The sequence below is a fragment of the Camelus dromedarius genome, chromosome 24 (assembly GCF_036321535.1).
Source record: "Camelus dromedarius isolate mCamDro1 chromosome 24, mCamDro1.pat, whole genome shotgun sequence".
Taxonomy (NCBI): Eukaryota; Metazoa; Chordata; class Mammalia; order Artiodactyla; family Camelidae; genus Camelus; species Camelus dromedarius.
In genome coordinates, this window is record NC_087459.1 from 9206816 (window position 1) to 9226805 (window position 19990).

Here is a 19990-nt window from a genome sequence, read left to right on the forward strand (position 1 = left end):
GTGGGGATCCATAGCCTAGAGCCACCCCAAGTGGCTCCTCCCTCAATAAACAGTCTGTAGACCCAGTTACTGCATTTCTCATTTTTATTTGACAGAAAAAGTTGCTCTTGCTGTACAGATTTTAAAAAACCAAAATGCCTTTAAGAAACGTGAAGAAAAGTTGGGGGGAGGGGGCCACAAACTTACTGGGAGGCCAGGAAAGGCCAACTAATTTCAATTCCTGCCTCTTCCAGGAATACCTCACTCAGGTTCCCAAGACCCAAACCTTCATTTCCCCCCCCAAGAAACTTGAGGATAAAAGGGGGGCAGTGTTTCCCAGGCCCTTTCTAACTCAAGAGCTGGGAGTTCCAAGCTGTATTCTCCCCTCCCACAACTCCCATTCTCATTCCCACCCACCCTAAACCCCCCAAAACATGTGAACCAGGAAAAACTCACAGAGTAACATTTCACAGGAACAAAAAAAAAAAAACAAAAAACAAAAAAAGGAAGAGGGAGGGAAAGAAGGGAGTCCTCCTCACAAGGTGCTGCCAGGGTTCAGGGAGGGGGTGGGCAGACAAGGACCCCTCCCACGGCTCTGCTGGGGTGAAAGGGGGCACTCCCTGTGGCTCCAGAACTTGGGGTGTGGTGGATTTCCCCCAAAAAGATTCACGGAGACCTGAAACAGAAGCGAGTTATCAATGCGGAGGCAAGCCTGGAACTCTAGGAAGGGAACCCAACCCTAGAGTGTGACTAAGACAGACCTGGAGGACCGGTGCCGGGCAGATGCACGGGGACTAGGTGTCTCCCTCCTGCGCTTGTGGCCTGGGGAGCGGCTGTCCCCACGCTGGCCTCTCCGGGAACCCCGCTCGCTGTTGCTGCAGTGAACAACAGACATGAGTCCATGTACAGGGCACCACCAACCCCTGGCACATTGGGCCCTCAAAAATTCATTAGTCAGTGGTGGCCAGACTGAGACACACTGGCTACCCTACCTCTGCTGGTCTCGTAGCGAGGGCTGGGGTGAGGAGCCGCGGCGCTCGGCAGGCGAGTAGCTGAGGGACCGGGAGTCCCGAAGAGAGTCTATTGGCTTCCGGGGGCTGCGGGACCTAGGAATCAGAGTAGGTCCCCATAGTGCCGCTCTCTTCCAAACCCACCAGCCAGCACTCAGGACCACCACCCCAGGTCCTGACCACCAAACCTCATACCACACGGGGCCAACCTCAGACCCACCTTCGTCCGCTCACTCACCCATCCGCCCGCACACCATCCACCGAGTGCCCGAACGGGCGGGGTACAGGGTGCAGCGGGGGGAGGCAAAGATAAAGACAGTCCCTGCCCTTGGAGGGACTCAGTCTGATGGTGAAGGCAGGCCAAGGGAGGCTTGCTTGGCCCCGTGTGTGGGAAGCAGCCCCGAAGGACTGATATACATGGGTCAGGGGACCCAGGGGAGGGAGACGTGGGGAGGGGATGGGGCAGGGCGGGGCAGGGAAGGGGCAGGGTAGTCTTCTTGAAGGTGCTGTTTGAGCGGAGTCTTGCAGAACGAGGAGTTCACCAGGCGGACAAGGGAATTCCAGGCAGGAGGAACAGCATGTCCAAAGGCATGGGGTTCTCCTTAGACTGCAAGGCGCTGAGTGTGGCTGGAGCACAGGGCATGTGTGGGGGGCGGGCAGGAGAGGAGAACACAGGGCAGGCAAGGCCAGTTGGTGAAGAGCCTCACACGCCATTCCCGCAGAGGTGGGGCTTTATCCTGCAGGCCACAGGGCGTCCCGGAAGGATTTGTGGAGTGAAGGGAGTAACCAGATGTGCGTTTTAGAAAGATCCCTCTGGCTACGTGTGGAAGAGAATGGCGTGGAGGCAGGGAGACAGGGAAGAGGCTGTGGATAGAGTCCGGAGAAGATGACGGTGGCCAGACCAGAGAGGCCTGGCTGTAGCAACAGGGAGACTTAAAAGCTAGAATCCCTGGAACCTGGGAGCATGTTAGGGGTAGGGAGAGGAAGGAACCTATGACTCCCAATTCTGGCCTGAGCACTCACTTTGATGGTACAGCCCTCTGCCAGAACAGGGCACAATGGAGTAGCAGGGAGAGAAGAGCCCAACTTCTCCCATACAACCAGACACCACAGTCCACGTAAGACAGCCCAACAGGGATCTCACACCCCAGGGTCACATCCCACCCCTTCCATCTCAAACAAGGCAGCACTCACCTCCGCTCACCAGGGGGTGGCTTCTTGGGGCTTGCAGGTTTGGGCAAGGCCTGAGGACCAGGCTTAGCAGGGGAAGGGGAGGAAGAAGTAGAGGAGGAAGAGGAGGAGGAAGAGGAGGAAGAAGAGGAGGAAGAGGAGGAAGAAGAGGAGGAAGAAGAGGATGATGATGAAGAAGAGGAGGAACTGGAACTGGAGCTGCTAGAACGCCTCTTCCGCTTGGCTGGAGTTGGCTCCTGAGGACGTCCTTCTCGAACAGCCTCCTTTGGGGCTGGGGCGGGGCTAGGGACCCTGTGGGAGAAGAGTGTGTTACAAGGAGATAAGCTGCCCCAGCCCCAACCCTACCTTCCTTGGCCTGGAGGAACGGCAGTGGGGGAGGGGTGCCTGAGAAAGGCCCTGGGAACTCTCCAAGCCGGGAGCTGGTGAGCGCATTGCATTCTCTGGAGAGCAGTGGCCCCAGCTGACCCAACCTCTGCTAACACAAGCAACAGGCTGGGGCCCGCAGCAAAAGGGATCAAGGTTAAACCTCAAGAATGTCCCTGATGGAGGAATAAGGCCCCTGGGCTCAGGTGTGGAAGCCGAGCTGGGTGGTCTCCTTCCTCGGAGAGGAGAGCCGCAGCTTGGGGAGGCCTCTGTGCGTGAAGGTTGGCTGGGGATGGGGCCGTCCTGCCTGGAGGCAGGGAGAGGGATAGGATGACCTCTGAAGATCCTTCCAGCCCAGGGAGTTCCTCTTGAGGTCTAACTGCCATCCCTCCTGCTGTAAAATTAAGTCCATTTCCTCTAGTTCTGTCCTCTGTAGAGACGGAAAACTTATCATTATCCTCTAGAGAATTAACCTTTTGAGACTTTTATCTGTCCCACTCCTCCCCCCACCACTGCCCCCACCCAGCATTCTCTTCTACCCCCAGCTTAAGGGTCAGGGTCCCCATACCTCCTCAAAGAGCCAAGGACCTCTGGATAGGGCTTCTCCCTCCCCACCCCCACCAACCATCCCCTAAACCTTCCCCGTAGACAAATTCTAAAAGTCCCCTCACCTCTTCAGTGCTACCTCAGGTTGAGTGGGAAGGCTAGAGCCCTCCGAGTCGCTAGAACTGGAGCCAGAGGAAGAGGAGGATGACGAAGACGATGACGACGACGAAGAGGAGGAGCTAGAGGAGGAGGATGATGACGAACTCCGCCGCTCCTTTGCTGGCTGCAGGGCAGCCACTGCAGAAGGCTGCTGGGCCCCCGTAGAGGCAGGTGGTTGCCCACCCTCTGGGTGGGACACCCCAGGGACAGGGCCAGAGAGCATGCCATTGTGGTCACCAGCAGAGGAGGTGGTTTTTGCCACCGTCCCGGAGGAAAGAGACTGAGACCCTGCTACAGGGGTGGTCTGGGCAAGCAAAGATCGGGATTGGTCAGAAAAAGCAGATGGCACAGGGGACCTAGGCCGATCCTGAGCTGGAGGAAGAACAGATTGTGAAGCCTGGGCCATTCTAGAAGCAGGGGAGGGAGCCCGGTCAGATGTCATCCTAGACTGGCTTGGGGCAGATGGTGGGGTTCTGGAGCCTGGGCCTCCTGGTGGGGTTCTAGACCTGGCTCGGTCCAGGAGTGGTGGTGAGGTTCTGCCACTAATGCGCTCATAGGCAGAGAGAGGCACCCTGGGGCTGGTGAGGTTTGCACCAGACAAGGCTGGAGCCATTCTAGCACTACTGAGGTTTGCAGGGGCCAATGCTGGAGGCGTTCTGGAGCTGGCAATATTCACAGGTGCTGTGGCATGTGCAGATCTAGGACCCACCAGGTTTGCAGGGGCCGGAGCCTGGGGTGTTCTGGAGCTGGACGGATAATTTGCAGCTGTCGGGGGTGTGCCAGAGCCCGTGAGACTCAAAGCTGCCAAAGCAGCCGGGGTTCTGGCTCCTGCTAGGTTCACAGCTGGGGCTGTTGGGGTACGGGGGTCAGCGAGGTTGACAGCCGAAGGTGCCACTGCTGTTCTGGGGCTGGCCAAGTTCATGGCTGCTGCTGCAGCTGGTGTTCTTGAGTCAGCCAGGTTCACTGCTGCTGGGATGGCAGGTGTTCTGGCACTGGCCAGGTTCATGGCTGCTGCAGAGGCTGCAGGAATCCTGCTGGCAAGGCTGGCAGCTGGGGCTGTTCTGAGACTCATGAGAGGCACTGGAGCTGGAACCTGGGACATTCTTGCAGCAAGGCCGGCTGCAGACATGGACGGAGGAGGCCGAGCAGTGCCAAGACTGATGGCCGTCAGGGCAAGTGCAATTCTAGACTGAGCATGGTTTTCTGGCACAGATGTTCTTGGGTGATCAGGAATGCGAGGACCTGGACCATCCATCATGGAACCACCAGCTTGCTGGAGGACAGACATGGGTGTTCTAGAGTTGCCGAGGGGTTCGAGCATTCCAGGTGATCTACAGCGGTCGAGAGGAGTTGGTGACATGCTAGGACGACTGAAGCAGCTCATTCTGGAGCTATTGAGTGCTACCGGGGGCGTTCGAGAACCAGAATGATTTCTTGTTGCTGGAGGAGTAGCAGAACGTGAGCGATCAGAACTACTTCCAGATGCAGAACGCCTGCGGATAGCTGGAGGAGATCTTGTTAAGGACCGTTTGCCCCGAGTTGTTCGCGGAGTACGGGATCTAGAACGGCGGCGAATAGCAAGCGGAGAGCGACTCCGTGAACGCTTGCGTGGCAACAGTGGGGTTCGAGACCTAGAGCGGCGCCGAATAGCTGGAGGTGTTCGGGACCTAGATCGGCGGCGTGTCACTGGAGAGGTTCGAGAGCGGGATCGCCTTCGAGTTACTGGAGATGTGCGAGATCTTGATCTCCTGCGGGTGACTGGGGACGTTCTAGATCTCGATCTTCTGCGAGTAATAGGAGAGGTTCTGCTTCGAGATCGCCTCCTGGTTACTGGTGGAGTCCTAGATCTGGACCTTCTCCGAGTCACTGGTGGAGTTCTAGAACGGGAGCGCCGGCGAGTCGGTGTTCTGGACCTTGAACGACGGCGTGTTACTGGTGGTGTTCTGGACCTGGATCGCCTTCGACTCACTGGGGAAGCTCTTGATCGAGATCTTCTTCTTGTCACTGAGGTCCTGGACCTTGATCGTCTCCTACTGACTGGTGAAGTCCGAGACCTGGACCTACGTCGGCTGACCAGAGGTGTTCTGGACCTTGATCGCCGGTGAGTGGCTGGAGAGGCCCGAGACCTGGAGCGTTTCCACGGGGCTGGTGATGTACGTGAGCGGGACCGCTTCCGACTGGTTGGGGGTGTCCGAGAGCGGCCTCTTCGACGTCGAGAGGAGGTTCGGGAACTCTCCTGCCGGGCAGGAGACCTTGAATGGTAACCAGAGCCTCCCCTACGGCGCCGAGTTACCCGAGACCTTGACCGGCTCCGCTGTCTTCTCCGAGAGGTTGACTGAGAAGATCCGGACCTATCTCGACGTCGGGTTGTTCTGGTTTTCTCCCTCCTTGAGCGGGAACGGGACCTCTGGAGCCCTCGAGGCTTTGGTGAAGGAGAACGGCCTCTCCTTGAAGTTGTCTTTGTGCGTGGAGATGAAGCTGAACGGCGCCGGCGTGAGGATCTCGACTTTTCCGCTGGCTCTGGGGAAGAAACTGAAGGACTCCTTCGGCGTCTCGGGGGAGTTCTAGAGCGAGTCTCTGGTGAGGACGATGCAGAGCGGCTTCTACGGGAGAGTCTGGTCTTCCTAGTCAGCTCAGGAGATGATCGAGAGCTGCGACGGCGAGGTGGAGTGCGAGACTTGGTCTTGGGCTCTGGTGACAACCTAGAGCTTCTTCTAGCAGTTCTGGATTTGGGAAGGTGTTCTGGAGAGGACTCAGAACTGCTGCTTCCTTCAGGAGAAGGGCCTCTGCCTTTGCTTGATGAACCAGATCTGCTTCGTCTAGGAAGGACCCGAGGGGCAGGAACCTTGTGTTCAGGAGAGGAATCAGAACCACTCTGCGCCCTGGGTGCTGCTCTTGGCTTATCTTTAACTTCAGGGGATGAGCCAGACCTACTATGCTGAGGAGAAGGCCGGGATTTGCTGTCAACCTCTGGAGATGATACTGAGCGACTCCTCTGTCTAAGTGGCACTCGTGTCTTAGCTTTAGAATCCGGGGAAGAGTCTGATTCACTTCCCTCCTGAGGGGATGCACTGGGTTTCCCATCAAGTTCTTGAGAAGATCCAGACAGACGTCTCTGCCCAAGAGGAGTCCTAACCACAGTCTTTTGTTCAACTGATGATTCTGAACCACTTCTTTCTCTCTGGGGGGTAAGACACTTGTTGTTGAGTTCTGGGGATGATGGAGAACGACTCCTTGGCCTAGGAGTCTGAGGCAAAGCCTTTGGTTCTGGAGAGGAATCACATTCACTTCTTCCCCTGGATGGTGTTCTAGGTATATCTTTCATTCCAGGAGAGGACCCAGATAAGCTGTGCCTTGATGGAGTCCCAGACCCATCTCTAAGGCCTGGGGAAGACCCAGACCTGCTTCTCCTTGAGGGGGTTCTGGGTAAACCATCTTTCAGTTCAGGAGAAGATGCAGAAGTACTTCTTTCCCTTGAGGGTGTTCTGGGTATAGCATCAAGCACTGGCGACGAAACACTTTGATTTGAGGACATTCCTGCTTTTTCCACTGCATCTGGGGATAACTCAGAACTGCTGTGTCTGGAGGACCTTGTTGATTGTTCTTTCATGTCTAGAGATGGTTCTGTCTCTAGCTGATTAGGAAAAGGTCCATGCAAATCTTCTTTAACCTCAGGAGAAAATCCAGTATTCATTTCTGCAACAGGACCTGAGTTTTTAAATTCTAAAGGTGATCCAAAGCTATTCTCCCTGGGAGGGGAGTTAGACAGTTCTTTACGTTGTGGAGAAAAATGTGGCCCACTCCAAGTTGAGGCCACTGCAGGGACTTCTTCCAAAGCCACCTGCGACTGGCTTTGGTCAAGAGTCAAAGACACAGCAGGCCTTTCTTCTATTTCAGATGATTCAAAGTTACTTCTAGCCATTTCTTTAAGTTCTGGAGACAAATGGGGCAGGACCTGATTTGATGATTCTTCAGATTTCTCTACCACCTCCATTAATTCCTCATCTTGGCTTGGCTTAGCTAAAGCACTACTTTGGTCTCTTGTATCTGGAGATGACCCAACACCACCGCTTTCCCTTGATGGTGTTCTAGGGGTGTCTTTGAGTACTGGTGAGGACTCAGGCCTATCCTGCACCAAAGGAGGACTCAATTTGTCTTTTGGTCTTGGAGATGATGCAGTAACATCTTCCTGAAGGAGTAAGCCAGCATTCTCTTTAGATTCAGAAGGCTCCAATCTACTCTGCCCCAGAAGAGACTTAGAGTCCATTGCAGGATATGGGGAAGAGTCAGACTGAGACCTACTCTGCTCAGGAGACATTCCAGATTTCAGCCTAGGACTTGCTGACAATTCACTTCTATCTTGTCTTGTTGGAGATCTGGGTGCCAGCTCAGTGATTGGAGATGAGGACCTGGACTGGCCACCCTTAGGAGGTGTTTGAGATTTGCTCTGCAGAGATGGAGATTCAGAATGACTCTGTCTCATTTCTGGACTTGAAATACCCAATCTAGGGTCCGGTGAAGTTGAAGATTGTCCTTTCTGTTGCAGAGATGAGGAACTGAAATAGCTCTCTCCAGGTGGTGTGCTAGACTTTACTCCTGGACAGAGGGAGAAGGATCCAGAGCAACTTTGTGCTGGTGAATCTTCAGACTTCTCTTGGGAACACAATGACTTTGACCCAGGAAGGTTATGCCCTGGTGGAGTCTGGGGCTTCACTTTGGGGCATGGAGAAGTAGACCCTGAGTGACTCTGTCTTAGTGGTGTTCCAGGTTTCACTTTGGTATCTGGAGAGGAGGATCTAGAATGGCTGTGTCTTTGCAACAATCTAGATTCCACCTTGGAGCAGGGAGACTCTGATCTGCTTTGCCTTGGAGGTGTTTTAGATGTTACTCTACTAGGACTTGGTGAAGAGGAGCCAGACTGGCTTTGGATTGGTGATGTTTTCGCCTTCACTTTGGGTTGTGGAGATGACGATCCAGATCTGCTCCGTCTTAGAGGTGTGCTAGATTTCACTCTAGGAGACGACCCAGAGCAGCTATGTCTCAAAGGGGTCCTAGACTTCACCTCAGGGTCAGGCGATGATTCAGAACGGCTCCGTCCTTGTGGTGTTGAAGATTGTTCATTTGCCTGAGGACTTGTTACAGACCCTTGCTGCAGGGGTGTTCCAGATTTCACTTTAGGATGAGGAGATGAACTGGAATGACTTTGTCTTGATGGTGTTTTAGATTTCTGATTAGGAGGCGGAGAAGAACCAGAGCGACTTCGCCTTAGTGGTGTTCTAGATTTAGCTTTAGGCTGGGATGACCCAGAGCGACTGCGCCTTGGTGTCTGAGACTTTTGTTTAGGGCGTGGAGAGGACCCTGAAAGACTTCGCCTCAAAGACAAGCGGGATTTTGGTTTGGACCTTGGTGAAGAGAGAGACCTGCTCCGCCTCGAAGAAACTCGAGATTTTTTCATTTCTGGGCTTGAGTTGGACCTGCTCCTCTGTGACGTTCTAGATTTGTTCTTCCGCTCCGATGATGAACCAGACCTGCCTCTTCTTTGTGGTGTTCTAGAATGGGATCTTCCCCGTCTAACTAGACTTCTACTACGGGATCGTCCTCGTCTTGCTGGTGTCCTAGATCGAGATCTCCCTCTCCTGGCTGGGGTTCTAGACGGTGACCGACCACTTCGTCTGGCCGGGGTTCTAGACCGTGACCTGCCACGTCTGGCTGGGGTTCTAGACCGAGACCTGCCACGTCTGGCTGGGGTTCTAGATCGAGACCTGCCACTTCTCCTGGCTGGTGATCTACTACGAGACCTCCGTCGTACCGGTGATCGGGTCCTAGATCTGCGCCTAGCAGGTGTCCTAGACCGAGACCTGCCCCTCCGGGCTGGTGTTCTAGACCGAGACCTGCGCCTAGTGGGTGTTCTAGATCGTGATCTCCGTCTAGCGGGTGTCCTAGACCGAGACCTGCCCCTCCGGGCTGGTGTTCTAGACCGAGATCTACCCCTAGTGGCAGGGGATCTAGAGTGTGACCTCCCTCGCCTTGCTGATCTAGACCTGCCTCTTCTCTGGGTATTTCTGCTCCTGGACCAGGCTGGTCGCTGAGGAGACCTAGAGCGGCCACGTCGCTGAGGACTTCTAGATCGTCCCCACCTCTGTGCAGACCGGGACCTACGCCACTGAGGGGACCGGGACCGAGAATGACCTCTCTTAGTAGGGGTTCGAGACCTAGATCTCCCCCTCTTAGTGGTGGTGGGGCTACGGGACCTTCCCACCCTACGAGGAGTATGAGAATGTGACTTATCCCGTTTTGTTCGGCCATGTGAGCGACTCTTGGATGCAGGAGAAGAAGAAATCTCTCGGCGGGACCCTGGAGCTGGTGTGGGTTTAGGGCTTTCAGGGGAAGAGCTGGCATGCCGAGAAACTTTGGTAGGTTGAGGGGATGGTGGGCAGCTCTCTGAAGAAGACTGGGGAAGTTTCTCAGGAGACTTAGGTGGTGAATGTCCCTGAATAGGGGAAGCCTCAGATGGGGGGTTCACTGGCTCCTGACTTAAGGGGATAGCTGCATGGGGTTGTGGGGAGCCGCCATGTTGCTCAGCAAGGAGCGGAGTGGGAACAGATGGTTCTGGCCCTGTGCTGCTCCTTTCCGGAGAGGGACTAGGTCGAACTGCAGATTTCTAAGAGTAGAAAAGAGAGTAGGGATAGGGGTATGTAAGCACCAAAACTTCTTCACCCCTGTAAAATCCCAACACCCTTTTCAATGAAACTTTTCCTCCACACATCCCATCATACTAACTGATCCTTTTCCTCACCACAGGCAGTCATTTTCATTCAATAACAAGAGATCACAGAGCACAAAAAAGAAACAGAAGATTCGGATCTCAAGAATTTTACAGACTAAAGAAAAACAGAATGTGCTACATTTCACAAGATAACCATATAATGCTGAGTGCAGAAAAAAGGTTATTTTAAAATTTTAAAATGAAGACAAAGTAATTTCCCCAAATGGCTGACTTCACTCTTAAAAAACAACTACTGAAGTAAAAAAATAAAGACAAAGACTTGAAAACATGATTTATGTGACTCTAAAAACGAAGATGACATACAGGAAAATATAAAAAAAGAAAAACTCACAAAAGCCTTAAACATAAGTCAAGAATGGTAAGAAGCAAATTAAGTTTCTCAGGTGATTCAATTTATAGTTTGGAAAAGCAACTCTGGATAACATGGGAAACAGACAGGAGAGCTACAAGTTTAGCAAAGAACAATTAAAAATATACTGTTATAGTTGAGGGAAGAAAACACGATTAGGGCTTAAATTAGAATAACAAGTATAAAAGAACAGGTACTGAAAAGACCTTTCTAAAGTAGTATTTTCAGACTGTAAGCAGCAACGGTTGAGTTGAAAAATTTTAATGAGACACAACCAGCACTTAATGAAACAGATACTAGAGACATGGTAAGCAGTAAAGTTGAATGTTTATAAAAATTTTTTTGTTCAAGTTCTACCTAGGTACACATATAAACAGAATAGTGATGAAAAACCTATTATATCCAATTAAATTTGAAAGCCACAATTCTGAAAGATTTGCAGATGCAAAAAAGAACTTTATGAATAACTGAGAGAAGAATGCAGAAAACAAAACTGATTTCATTTCTCTTAATCAGCTCTTCCTTCTTTCCTTCACTTCGAACACCTATCCTAAGTCCACACCCTGCAACCTAATGAACAACCATCAACTGGGGAACATACCTCCTTGTCTTTATCTTTGTCTTCATAAGGGCTGCTAGGCTTTGTAAAAGGCTCTGGGCTACTAGGCTGTCCTGTGTTGGTGGTACCTGGTTCCCTGGAAGGGGCATCTCCCTCCCCTCGACGCCCAGAAGCAGGGGAAGGACTTCGCCCAGTCAAGGTAGCTGTATGAGTTTTAGCTGCAGCACTTCGAGACCTGAGGGAGGTAATTGAGGATGGGAGGAGAGAAAGGAAATCAGTTCAGGGGAGCACAGGAAAACCCCCTCCCCAGCTCCCTTCCACCTTTCCTGACTACAACCCTTTTCCAAAAAGCCTTCTCTCATTCATAAGATTCAAATCCCTCACATCGAAATTTAAGTCCAGTTCACTTTGTTCCTTCTCTTCTCAACAATTCCCCCAAATGTTCTCCCTCTACCCCTTTATCACCCCTTTATCTTCACCTCCCCCAAACCTCCCCAAACCCTCCACCCAGTCCATTCCCTACCCACTTCATTTACAACTCACCTCGGAGCCCACCTCCTTCAGGAAGCCTTCCCCGATTAAGGAAGCCGGGGTAAGGATTCCTTCCTCCCCCAGACACCACGAACAAACCACCACCCCCCCTATTCTGGCAGTCCATATACATCAGAACAGAACAAAAAATAACAAAATTTAAAACAACAAACAAAAAAAAAACAAAAACAAAAAAAAGAGAAGGGGAAATGTATATGTCTGTCCATCCTGTTGCTTTAGCCTGTCAGCTCCTAGAGGGCAGGGACCGTGTCTTCCGAATGGTCTGTGCAGCGCCTAGCACACCGTGGGCGCTCAATAAATATTAAATTGATTAACCCACAAGTCCCTCTCCCTCCCTTCCTCCTGGACCACCCCTTACCGACTGCGGGAAGTATCGGAAGAGGAAGCAGAGTCAGCAGAAGTTGAACGGTGGGCCCGCCGGCTCTTGGGGGCTGGTGTTGTACTTCGAGACCTGATGGGAGACCACACCACAGCTCAGGGTACTGTCACACATGTACTGGATCCCCTTCATCCAGCCCTCAACCCTTTACCAGCAAGGGGCATGACTGAGTCTACCCTATCCCCCAGGTGCATTCAACTACCCCTTAAGCAAATTCCACTCTAATTCACAAATTCACTCACCGCTTCCGTTTCTTATCCTTAGATTTACGTTTGCTCTTTGGAGTAGGAGACCTGGGAAATAAAGCAAGATTATTTAAAATAGTAATTTTTAAAGAAAGAAAATCAAAAGTGAAATGAAAAGAGTTTCTGACAGCAGGAAATCAAGGAACAGACTGATCTTTACTTCAAGAAAAAGAAACCCCCCGGAGAGCAAGTAAGGGCATCAAGCAATGGCTCAGGGTTCCACATGCCACCATGTTTCCCCGCCACAAAGAGCTCTTACCTATGCTTCCGTTTCTTGGATTCAGATTCTGACCTGTTGGTTTAAAAATAAATTAATTAAAAAAAAAACATAAACCACTATCTATGCCTAGACTTACCAAACTTCTCCAATTACTCCACATAATCCCACCTCATACCTGTGCTTCTTCTTCTTAGAGCTCTTCTTCCTCTCTCGTCGAGGAGAGCTGCTCTCTGACCTGCTAAAAATGAGATGAGACAGTTATTCAGCTTGGCTCCTTCCCTGGCCCACTTACTCATAATCAATCCCAAGAAAAGGCTTCTAAAGCACAGAACAACTCGAACAGCATCAATATGCCAGACCTAAGCCCAGAACTATTTATTCTCCAAGAAGCGTTAAGTACCTCCTATTACATCGACAAACCTCAAAATGGGGAAAAAAAAAAAAATCCAAAATTCTGCCGATAGTCCTTATTGAAAGAACTGCAGAATCAACCATTCCCTCCTAAAGCTGCACACATTACCTCTCCTGACTAAGACTTAAATGGTAACTCCCTCTTCTCCAAATTTTCTGACAATTCTCTCCTGCTTCCTAGAAACAAAAATTCTATTTCCAGAAACAGAACATGACAGGATTGGTCCTCTGGCTACTAGAATAACTTTCCAACTAACTTACCGTCCTCTATCTTTCTTCTTTTTCTTCTTCTTTTGCTTTGGGGTTGGTGAGCGAGAACTGCTAGACTCCCGAACAAGGCTGGAAAAAGATGAAGAGGCAGAGGTGGGTGCTAAGACAAATTTTCTTAAACATTTCAACTTCAGAAAAACAAAATCTGAAGATTCTGGGAAGAAATAGTCCACCAAAAAAAAAAAGCACTTAGTGCTTAGAATTAAGAGAAACTGACACTGGTTTCTTTGTCTTGTGTACCTGTACGGTTTGGGAGGCTCAGGAGCTGGTTGTTTAGCTTCTCGAGCACGACGCTGAGGATCAAAGGAGCTGCCATCCACATAGGAATCACTGATGCCAAAGGCAGCCCGGAGTCGCTCATTCTTCTTCTCATTCAATTCTGCCAACTGGTGAGTCTCAGTTACCCTAGAGGAGAAAAGGTCAAAGGTCTGAAGGAGATAAGAGTAAAAAGCAGAGTCATATTCATACAACTGTAGTCAGGGCACGGGAAAACGGAGATGAGAGCAGGGAGACAGTCTAAAGGAGAGGAGAGCAAAAGCAGCAGAATAGAGTCCCGAGAAAATCGAGAGAGGAAAACACTCACGATGGCCTCTGCCCTGGGGTCTCCTCCTTGCCCCCAGGGTTCACATCCTTCTCCAGCAACATGAGTCGAAAGGTCGCCACTTTTTCCTGAATTTGCTGTTCCTCGTACCTAAAGAATAAATCCCTTCAGGGTTAGAGTCTGACTAGACACTCTTCCCCAGTCCCACGTTTACAGTTCCCTCATTCCCAGCAGGATCCCTTCCCTCTCCATGCACACACAGAATTTTTCATTCACTGTCACCCAAAGGGCCCTTCTATTAAATCCTGCTCTATTCCTGTCATCTTTCATCCCTCCACTTACTACACCCTCTAGAACAGTGGATTTTAAACATGCTACACTCCAGGGGTCAAGAGAGAAAAGTTAAGCAGGCAGAGTTCCAGGTGTTCCTCCCCAACTTCAACAAGAACAGATCTTTCATTTCCTGGGATTCCAAAGTAATGTGCGTTGTTTAAAAGGGGAACCACTGCTGAAGTTTGAAAACCACTGCTCTAAAAGGTTTTCTACCTGAATGTGCTCCTTTTCCAAAATTTCACTTTCCTACCCAACCCATGATCCCCTTTTCCAGGTATTACTCCTCCCTGTTTTCCTGCCTTTGCTATTCTCCAAGGCCTCAATCCTTAAATCCATTTACCTTCCTTTTTCTCTACCAATGACAACACGTATCAGCTTCAACTTATCTAACTCTTGTCTCTTGCTTGGTCTGCTTTCCCACCTCTCCCTTAAAGCACATTTTTGTTTCTCAGTGGCCTCCCTCTTTCCCCGTGTGCCTCCATCTAACTAATTCAGACTCCCTCACTTTCCCTCTTATGTCCTAGACACAGTTTCTCCATCTCCCACTTTGAACTGTCCCTTAACTCCTTTCACTTTGCTAGCTCCTTTACCTCCTCCCCTCCTACAACTCCTCTCAGGCCTCTTTCAACCAGCCCTAAGCTCCCTACATATCCCACCTAACACCCCCAGCTCTGCACTCACTCAGTGCTTGGCTCTCCCCCAGCCCTCCCTCACCCCTGCTCTTCCATCATCTCCTCCAGCTCGAGGCATCGCAGCTCCACGCGCCGCTTGCGCTCGTGGTCCAGGATGTCAGGATTAGGCCGCTTCACCAGGGCAGCCTCCAGGCGCCGCAGTTCCTCCTCTCCCTTGTAGTCAGGCCGCTCACCCCGGCGGCCCCGCACCAGGGACAGGTTGCGCTGGACGTAGCCGTTGGTGCCGCTGCCCCGGGGCGTCGGCAGCCCGATCCCGTTGTACATGGCCCCGTGCCCGGGGGGGGGCACCACCGCTCCTGAAGGGGAGCGGGGAGACACGGGTCAGGCCCCTGGCCCCAAACTAACCACTTACCACCCACAAATCCCTGTTCTTCTTCAACCCTATTTCAATATGTATCTCCACACTAAACCTCTTTTAGCTGCATTATCTTCCTGGTCTCCTAACAAAATCCCTTCTTCATCCTTCCCAAACTTTTCTTTCCACCAGATAACCGTTTCCCTCAGTGTGCAAGCGCCATTCCTGCTTGCACCTAGATTTTCTTTCACATCCCAAAGATTCTATTTCTCCCAAGTTTCTCCACACTGTCCCTTACTCTCCTTTGGCCCCAATAAGCACAAGCAATATCCTCACCAACCACTCTAACTCCTAACCTCTGGTGACTAACTGAGGCCTCCAAACAGGGAAGAACAAACACCAAAGATCTGTGGCACCCAAGGGCCTGCAGTCCAAGTCTAAAGACTCCTCCAAAAACTGACCTATGGATTTCAGGCTACCCTAAAGATAGCCTTAAATTATGAATAAAAACTGAACAGCCCCTAGATATCCAAACAGGCAGACTGATTGTTTAAGATAAACCGAAAGTGTCCTGTGCAGCCTCATGACCAGACTAAACACCAGCATGAACATCAGAAACACATGAACCTTGGATGTTATCCTCTTAGCCTTCGCCTCTCAAGGAGCCATTTCCTATCAACTATACTGACTGATATGTATTCCCTCAAATTCCTTCCCAATAGAATTTCTCACGTGATTTGCAGCTCACCTTGCTCCTTTTAAATAGTACTGGTTTTCAACTCAATGCTTTAAACACATCACACCAGCCTCCTCTGTTCCAACTATCCCCATACCTTCTCTACATTCCTTCTCCTATACGTACTCAGAAAACTCCCACTTTTTATACCTCACTTTCATTAAAGTCAAACTGTCAGCTTTCCCTAACAGTCCTGTTATCTCACTTTCTAGTTTTCCAGCCCTGCCTTAACCCTCTCACGTGTTATCACGTGCCTACCACCACATTCTATCCTCTCAATCTATCCCAACCCCAGCAAGATTCTGAAGAGCCCTCAGACTCTAATTTTTCTGATCAGAATTCTTGACTACACATACTCTACTACTTTCTCTTGCTATATATACTATTATTTCTTTCTCCAACTCATCCTGTCGAAGATAGTTTCACAGGGGAAATGTATGAGGGAAAACAACCCCAGGGAAGAACTCAAAGAATAAAGTGGAGAGATTAGTGAAGTAGAGGGAAAAAAACAGAACTGGATAAAAGGGAAGGCTTTATTTTTAAAAATTCCAGAAGAAACATCATACAAATAATAGGAAAAATACATTTAAGTCCTCTCTCAAAGTTCAGGAAAATGTTGAATGAAAGGGAGACAGCCCAACTCTAGCACAGTTTGGAGCTCCCTACCCCCAAACTCTAAGGCTGGATCCCTGCCCACTTCCTGTAGCATACTCCAGAGAAGTAAAATTTTTAAAAATATAGCCAAACTAGAATAAAGAGTGACAGATGAAGCTAAATCTAGGGAAGGCAAATGGAATTGTGTGAAGAAATGAAATATTTATCACACAAGAAATCTTCCAACCCTCACTTTTTCTCAAATACCAATCCTCCCCACTCTAAACCTAGGTCTCCTTTGGTTCTCTATACCCCACCTAGTTTCTGCTGCCCTTGCAAAATGCTTCTGACCTGCAATTAATTCTTCAGCATAACCATTCACCCACACTTCCATACCACCTCACACAATAATCCTCCCACTCCTTGGAGAAGGAAAACCATTAAGCAAAGGGTATTAAGTCACAGTAGGTTAAACTTTCAGGGAATGTGCTTAAAAAAAAAAACCCACATAAATACTACAGCATCCAAGACAGTGCTCAAAACACTAAAAACAAAAACAAAAACGGACGGAGGATATCAACAATGCACACACAAATCACCAAAACCAGGCAATTTTATAAAACAGGGATTCATAAGCTGCAGGCCAGGGACTGTGGGTATGCAAAAGTCACCCAAGCTAAAAGCAGAAAATAAAAGGAAGCTGCAAAAAAAAAAAGCAATTTTTTTTTTCTGTTGGAAAATCATCACAATGCCAAAATAACGAAATAGAAGGGAGTCTTGAAATTCAGTATCACGGTATCGAGGGGGAAAACGCACCAAAAAGGGAGAGGAGTGTGCAGGAAAATGGATCTAAATAAGCACAGCAAGCTCAGCACTGGGGCACTTTAACAGCTGAGTGGACATTACAGAATCCAGAAAGCTAAAACACTAACTTAAAAAGAAACCTAGACTCCCACACTTAAGAAGAAAGACAACAAAACACTTCTCAATTTTTTTTGACCCAGGAGATCTTTCATAAGCGTTTGAGTGGAAACCAAGGCTTAGAAGAGCTGTATGCCAAATAATGACAAAGTCCAGACTTTTCTTCTTAAGGAAGGGCTCCAAAAGCCTCGTCCCCAGCTTTCACATAACTTTTGGGAAGATGATGAAAAGTGTAAGAAAAAAAGGAGCACATGACCGCCTTTACACATCTAAGCTTAGTGCGTATTTTTTTTTAAAGGTTTAGCGCTTTCTCTAACACTTCACGGCGGACAGTAACGAGTCCAAACGGTCTCATTCTCCCGGGCATCTAGTTCAAGGCCTTCTCTGCATTAGCAGAGCGGCCAAGACCTATTTTCGGCCTTGAGGGATGGGGGAGGGGGCTGCGCGGCGCCCCGCAGTCTCGGTGGCTCAGGACCGGACCACAGGTCGCCAGGAGGGACGGGTAGGCCAGAAGCGGGAGAGGCGAGGGGGAAAGGATACGGGGGCAGAATCGCCGCCGCCGCAGCCCCCTTCCCGCCGAGAAAATGTCGGAAAGGACAGCTGCAGGAAGGCCTCCTCGGTCGCACGCCTCGGGGAGGCGAGAAACCGAGTCGCGCGCTCGCTCTTCCTCGCAGAGGACGCGCGCGAGTCCAAGTGCAGTCGGCGGCGCGCGCCGTTGCCATGGGGGAGGGGGAGGGAAATAAGAGCACGCGCGCGACAGGAGCCGCGAGAAGGGGGGAGGGGAGGCAGGCGAGCGAGGACGTCCGCGCGAGCTAGGGGCGGCGAGCGCGCGTGCGCGCGGCGGCCTAGGCCGTTCTCCGCGGGCTTTGGCCTGGCGCCGGGGCCGCCGCCCCTCCCCCACCCGGCTCGCGCGCTCCCTCACCCTCTCACCCGCCGCCGCCGCCTCCGCCCGCTGCCTCCGAGGGGGAGAGGTGCTGCCGCTGCTCGAGCTCCTGAGTCCCTCGGGGCCTGGAGCCGCCGCCTCGCCTCGCCTGTCCGTCTGCCTCTGCCGACACCAACGCCTCCTCGCTTCCTCAGGGGCCGCAGCGGGCTCTGACTGCGCCACTCGCACCCGCCTGGGTCGCGCTGCACGTCAGCACGACCAACTAAGCACGTAAGCACGCAGCCGCGCGCTTCGCAGGGCCCGCCGGGAACCGTAGTACACCCCGCAGCGTTGTGCGCAGGCGCTGAAGCTGTACCGGGAAGTGTAGTTTTTTAAAGCCCGAAGGAGGGTCAACTCTGTAATGGAAAAACTACGATTCCCAAACGGTCAATTGCAAGTAAGGGCATGGGAGCGGACCGGAGAAAGTAGCGTATTCCGGAGAGTTTCCGCTGAGGAAGCGGCACGCGGCAAACGCGACATCGCGAGCGTCGCCAGCGCTCTCCCCGGCCTCCCGCCTTCGTCCCAGAGTATTCTGGGAGTTGTAGTTCTAGTGGGGCGCGGAACCCGTATGTAGCTGCGCCCTTCCCCCTCCACTCCCACGACCGCCATTTTGTCTCCCCATGTTGGGAGTCGATGGGCCCGAACCTAACTACACTGCCGTTTCCATGTGACCACAGGCATCCCAGGGCGAGAGCGGGGCCGCGCCGCACTCGTCCTTCCGCACCAGGCAGAATCCCGCACCAGGCAGAATCCCGCCCCACGGCCGGGCCAGCGGACACCCCTGACACCCCAGAGCCCAGCTTCTGGCCCAGGGCCCGAGCCAAAAGCCGAGCCAGCAGGCCGTGGTGTTAGCAGTTTACACCCGCTTAGACGGTACTGAATAGGGCCGGCTACCGGTAGAGAAAAATTTTTGTTACCTTCGAGTAAGGCGGCCAGGCAGCGATGTGATTAACTCCTTCAGAACCTCGGACGTGTTATATACGTGACAGGGCGGACAAAAACGTTAGAAACGCTCTTAGATATTTCACCCCTTTACAGAATCTTATGTTAATTGTTTTAACACACACACACCCAAACCTGAGAACCAGCCAGTTTCCCTCAGAGCAGAATTGAAAGAAGCTGGGCTTCTCAGGCAGGCCAAAGTTTCATCCCGACTTACGGACTCGCACTGAGCGGTCCTGGTTTTCTGTGGAGTCTAGAACTCTCAGCAGTACCCAGCATATGGCACCTACTTGATGAACTCTGGTCCGTTTGAATTTGAGGGATTGTATTTGGTATTACTCAGTTTTTTTTTGTAAGCTGCCCACGGAAGGATAAACTCATCTCAGATGCTGGAACTGGGAGACTCACCGCTCTGTGTAGGAGCTGGAGCTTCGGCTTACAGTGCCCAGGATGTTGTTCTAACCCTGCCTTGAACTTGGGCACCTTTGGATGTTGCTTCCATGAGCTGAGTAATTTATGGCAAAGTGGGAAAGCCTTTGTCTTTTGGGGCTTAAGCTGGTATTTCTGAGGTTGAGGTTGAGTTTGCTGGTTTCTTAAAACCCACCACTTTCAGTGAGACCCTTTCTTGTAACCAAATTCCCAATGATACTCTTCACTGTATTTACTGAACATTTTGTGCTAAATTCTGATCAGGAATCACTGCATTAAACTCGCATGACAACCCCGTGGGGTAGGTGTTACTCTCCTTTTCCTATGGGGACAGCTAAGGATTCCCTTACCTAACCAGACTACCGTTTTAAAAAATAAGGAAAGTAATATTGAAATACTATAATCTACAGACGATGGAGGTGTTATCAGTTGTTCTGATAATATCCTTAATAGCCAAAGAAAATTCAGAATCACGCATGTTGCATTCAGTTGACCTGTCCTTTAATCTGGAACAGTTTCTGATCTTTGTACGTCATGACATTGCCATTTAAGGATACAAGCCATT

At 51.0% G+C, this 19990-nt stretch overlaps 1 protein-coding gene across 12 annotated transcripts; it reads right to left on the reverse strand.

Annotated features, from left to right (window-relative positions):
* Positions 1 to 66: 66 nt before the first annotated feature.
* SRRM2 (serine/arginine repetitive matrix 2) lies at positions 67 to 18274 on the reverse strand. Of its 12 annotated transcripts, none has more exons than XM_064478368.1 (15): positions 18063 to 18274; positions 14609 to 14882; positions 13604 to 13711; positions 13261 to 13425; positions 13012 to 13089; positions 12515 to 12577; positions 12379 to 12411; positions 12117 to 12167; positions 11854 to 11946; positions 10986 to 11178; positions 3215 to 9909; positions 2184 to 2471; positions 972 to 1085; positions 741 to 854; positions 67 to 655 (listed from the first exon to the last, which is right to left on the reverse strand). In XM_064478368.1, exons 2-15 carry the CDS (start codon positions 14848 to 14850, stop codon positions 646 to 648), a joined length of 8247 nt encoding a protein of 2748 aa, XP_064334438.1. In that variant the 5' UTR covers positions 14851 to 14882; positions 18063 to 18274; the 3' UTR covers positions 67 to 645. The 12 variants fall into 12 exon arrangements, 2 of the variants coding, with proteins under 2 accessions (XP_064334438.1, XP_064334439.1); XR_010377641.1 differs by lacking the exon at positions 67 to 655 and adding an exon at positions 1228 to 1853 and having other exon boundaries at positions 835 to 854; XR_010377642.1 differs by lacking the exon at positions 67 to 655 and adding an exon at positions 1210 to 1853 and having other exon boundaries at positions 837 to 854.
* Between the last annotated feature and the right edge of the window lie 1716 nt (positions 18275 to 19990).

Bases quoted from the DNA above. Each gene is read 5' to 3' on its own strand.
- SRRM2 (XM_064478368.1), bottom strand. From the start codon at position 14,850: ATGTACAACGGGATCGGGCTGCCGACGCCCCGGGGCAGCGGCACCAAC. The intron at 11,947-12,116 runs GTGAGTGAATTT...GTCTCCCATCAG, and splicing joins AAGGATAAGAAACGGAAGCG to GTCTCGAAGTACAACACCAG. The intron at 1,086-2,183 runs GTGAGTGCTGCC...TCTGATTCCTAG, and splicing joins CCACCCCCTGGTGAGCGGAG to GTCCCGCAGCCCCCGGAAGC.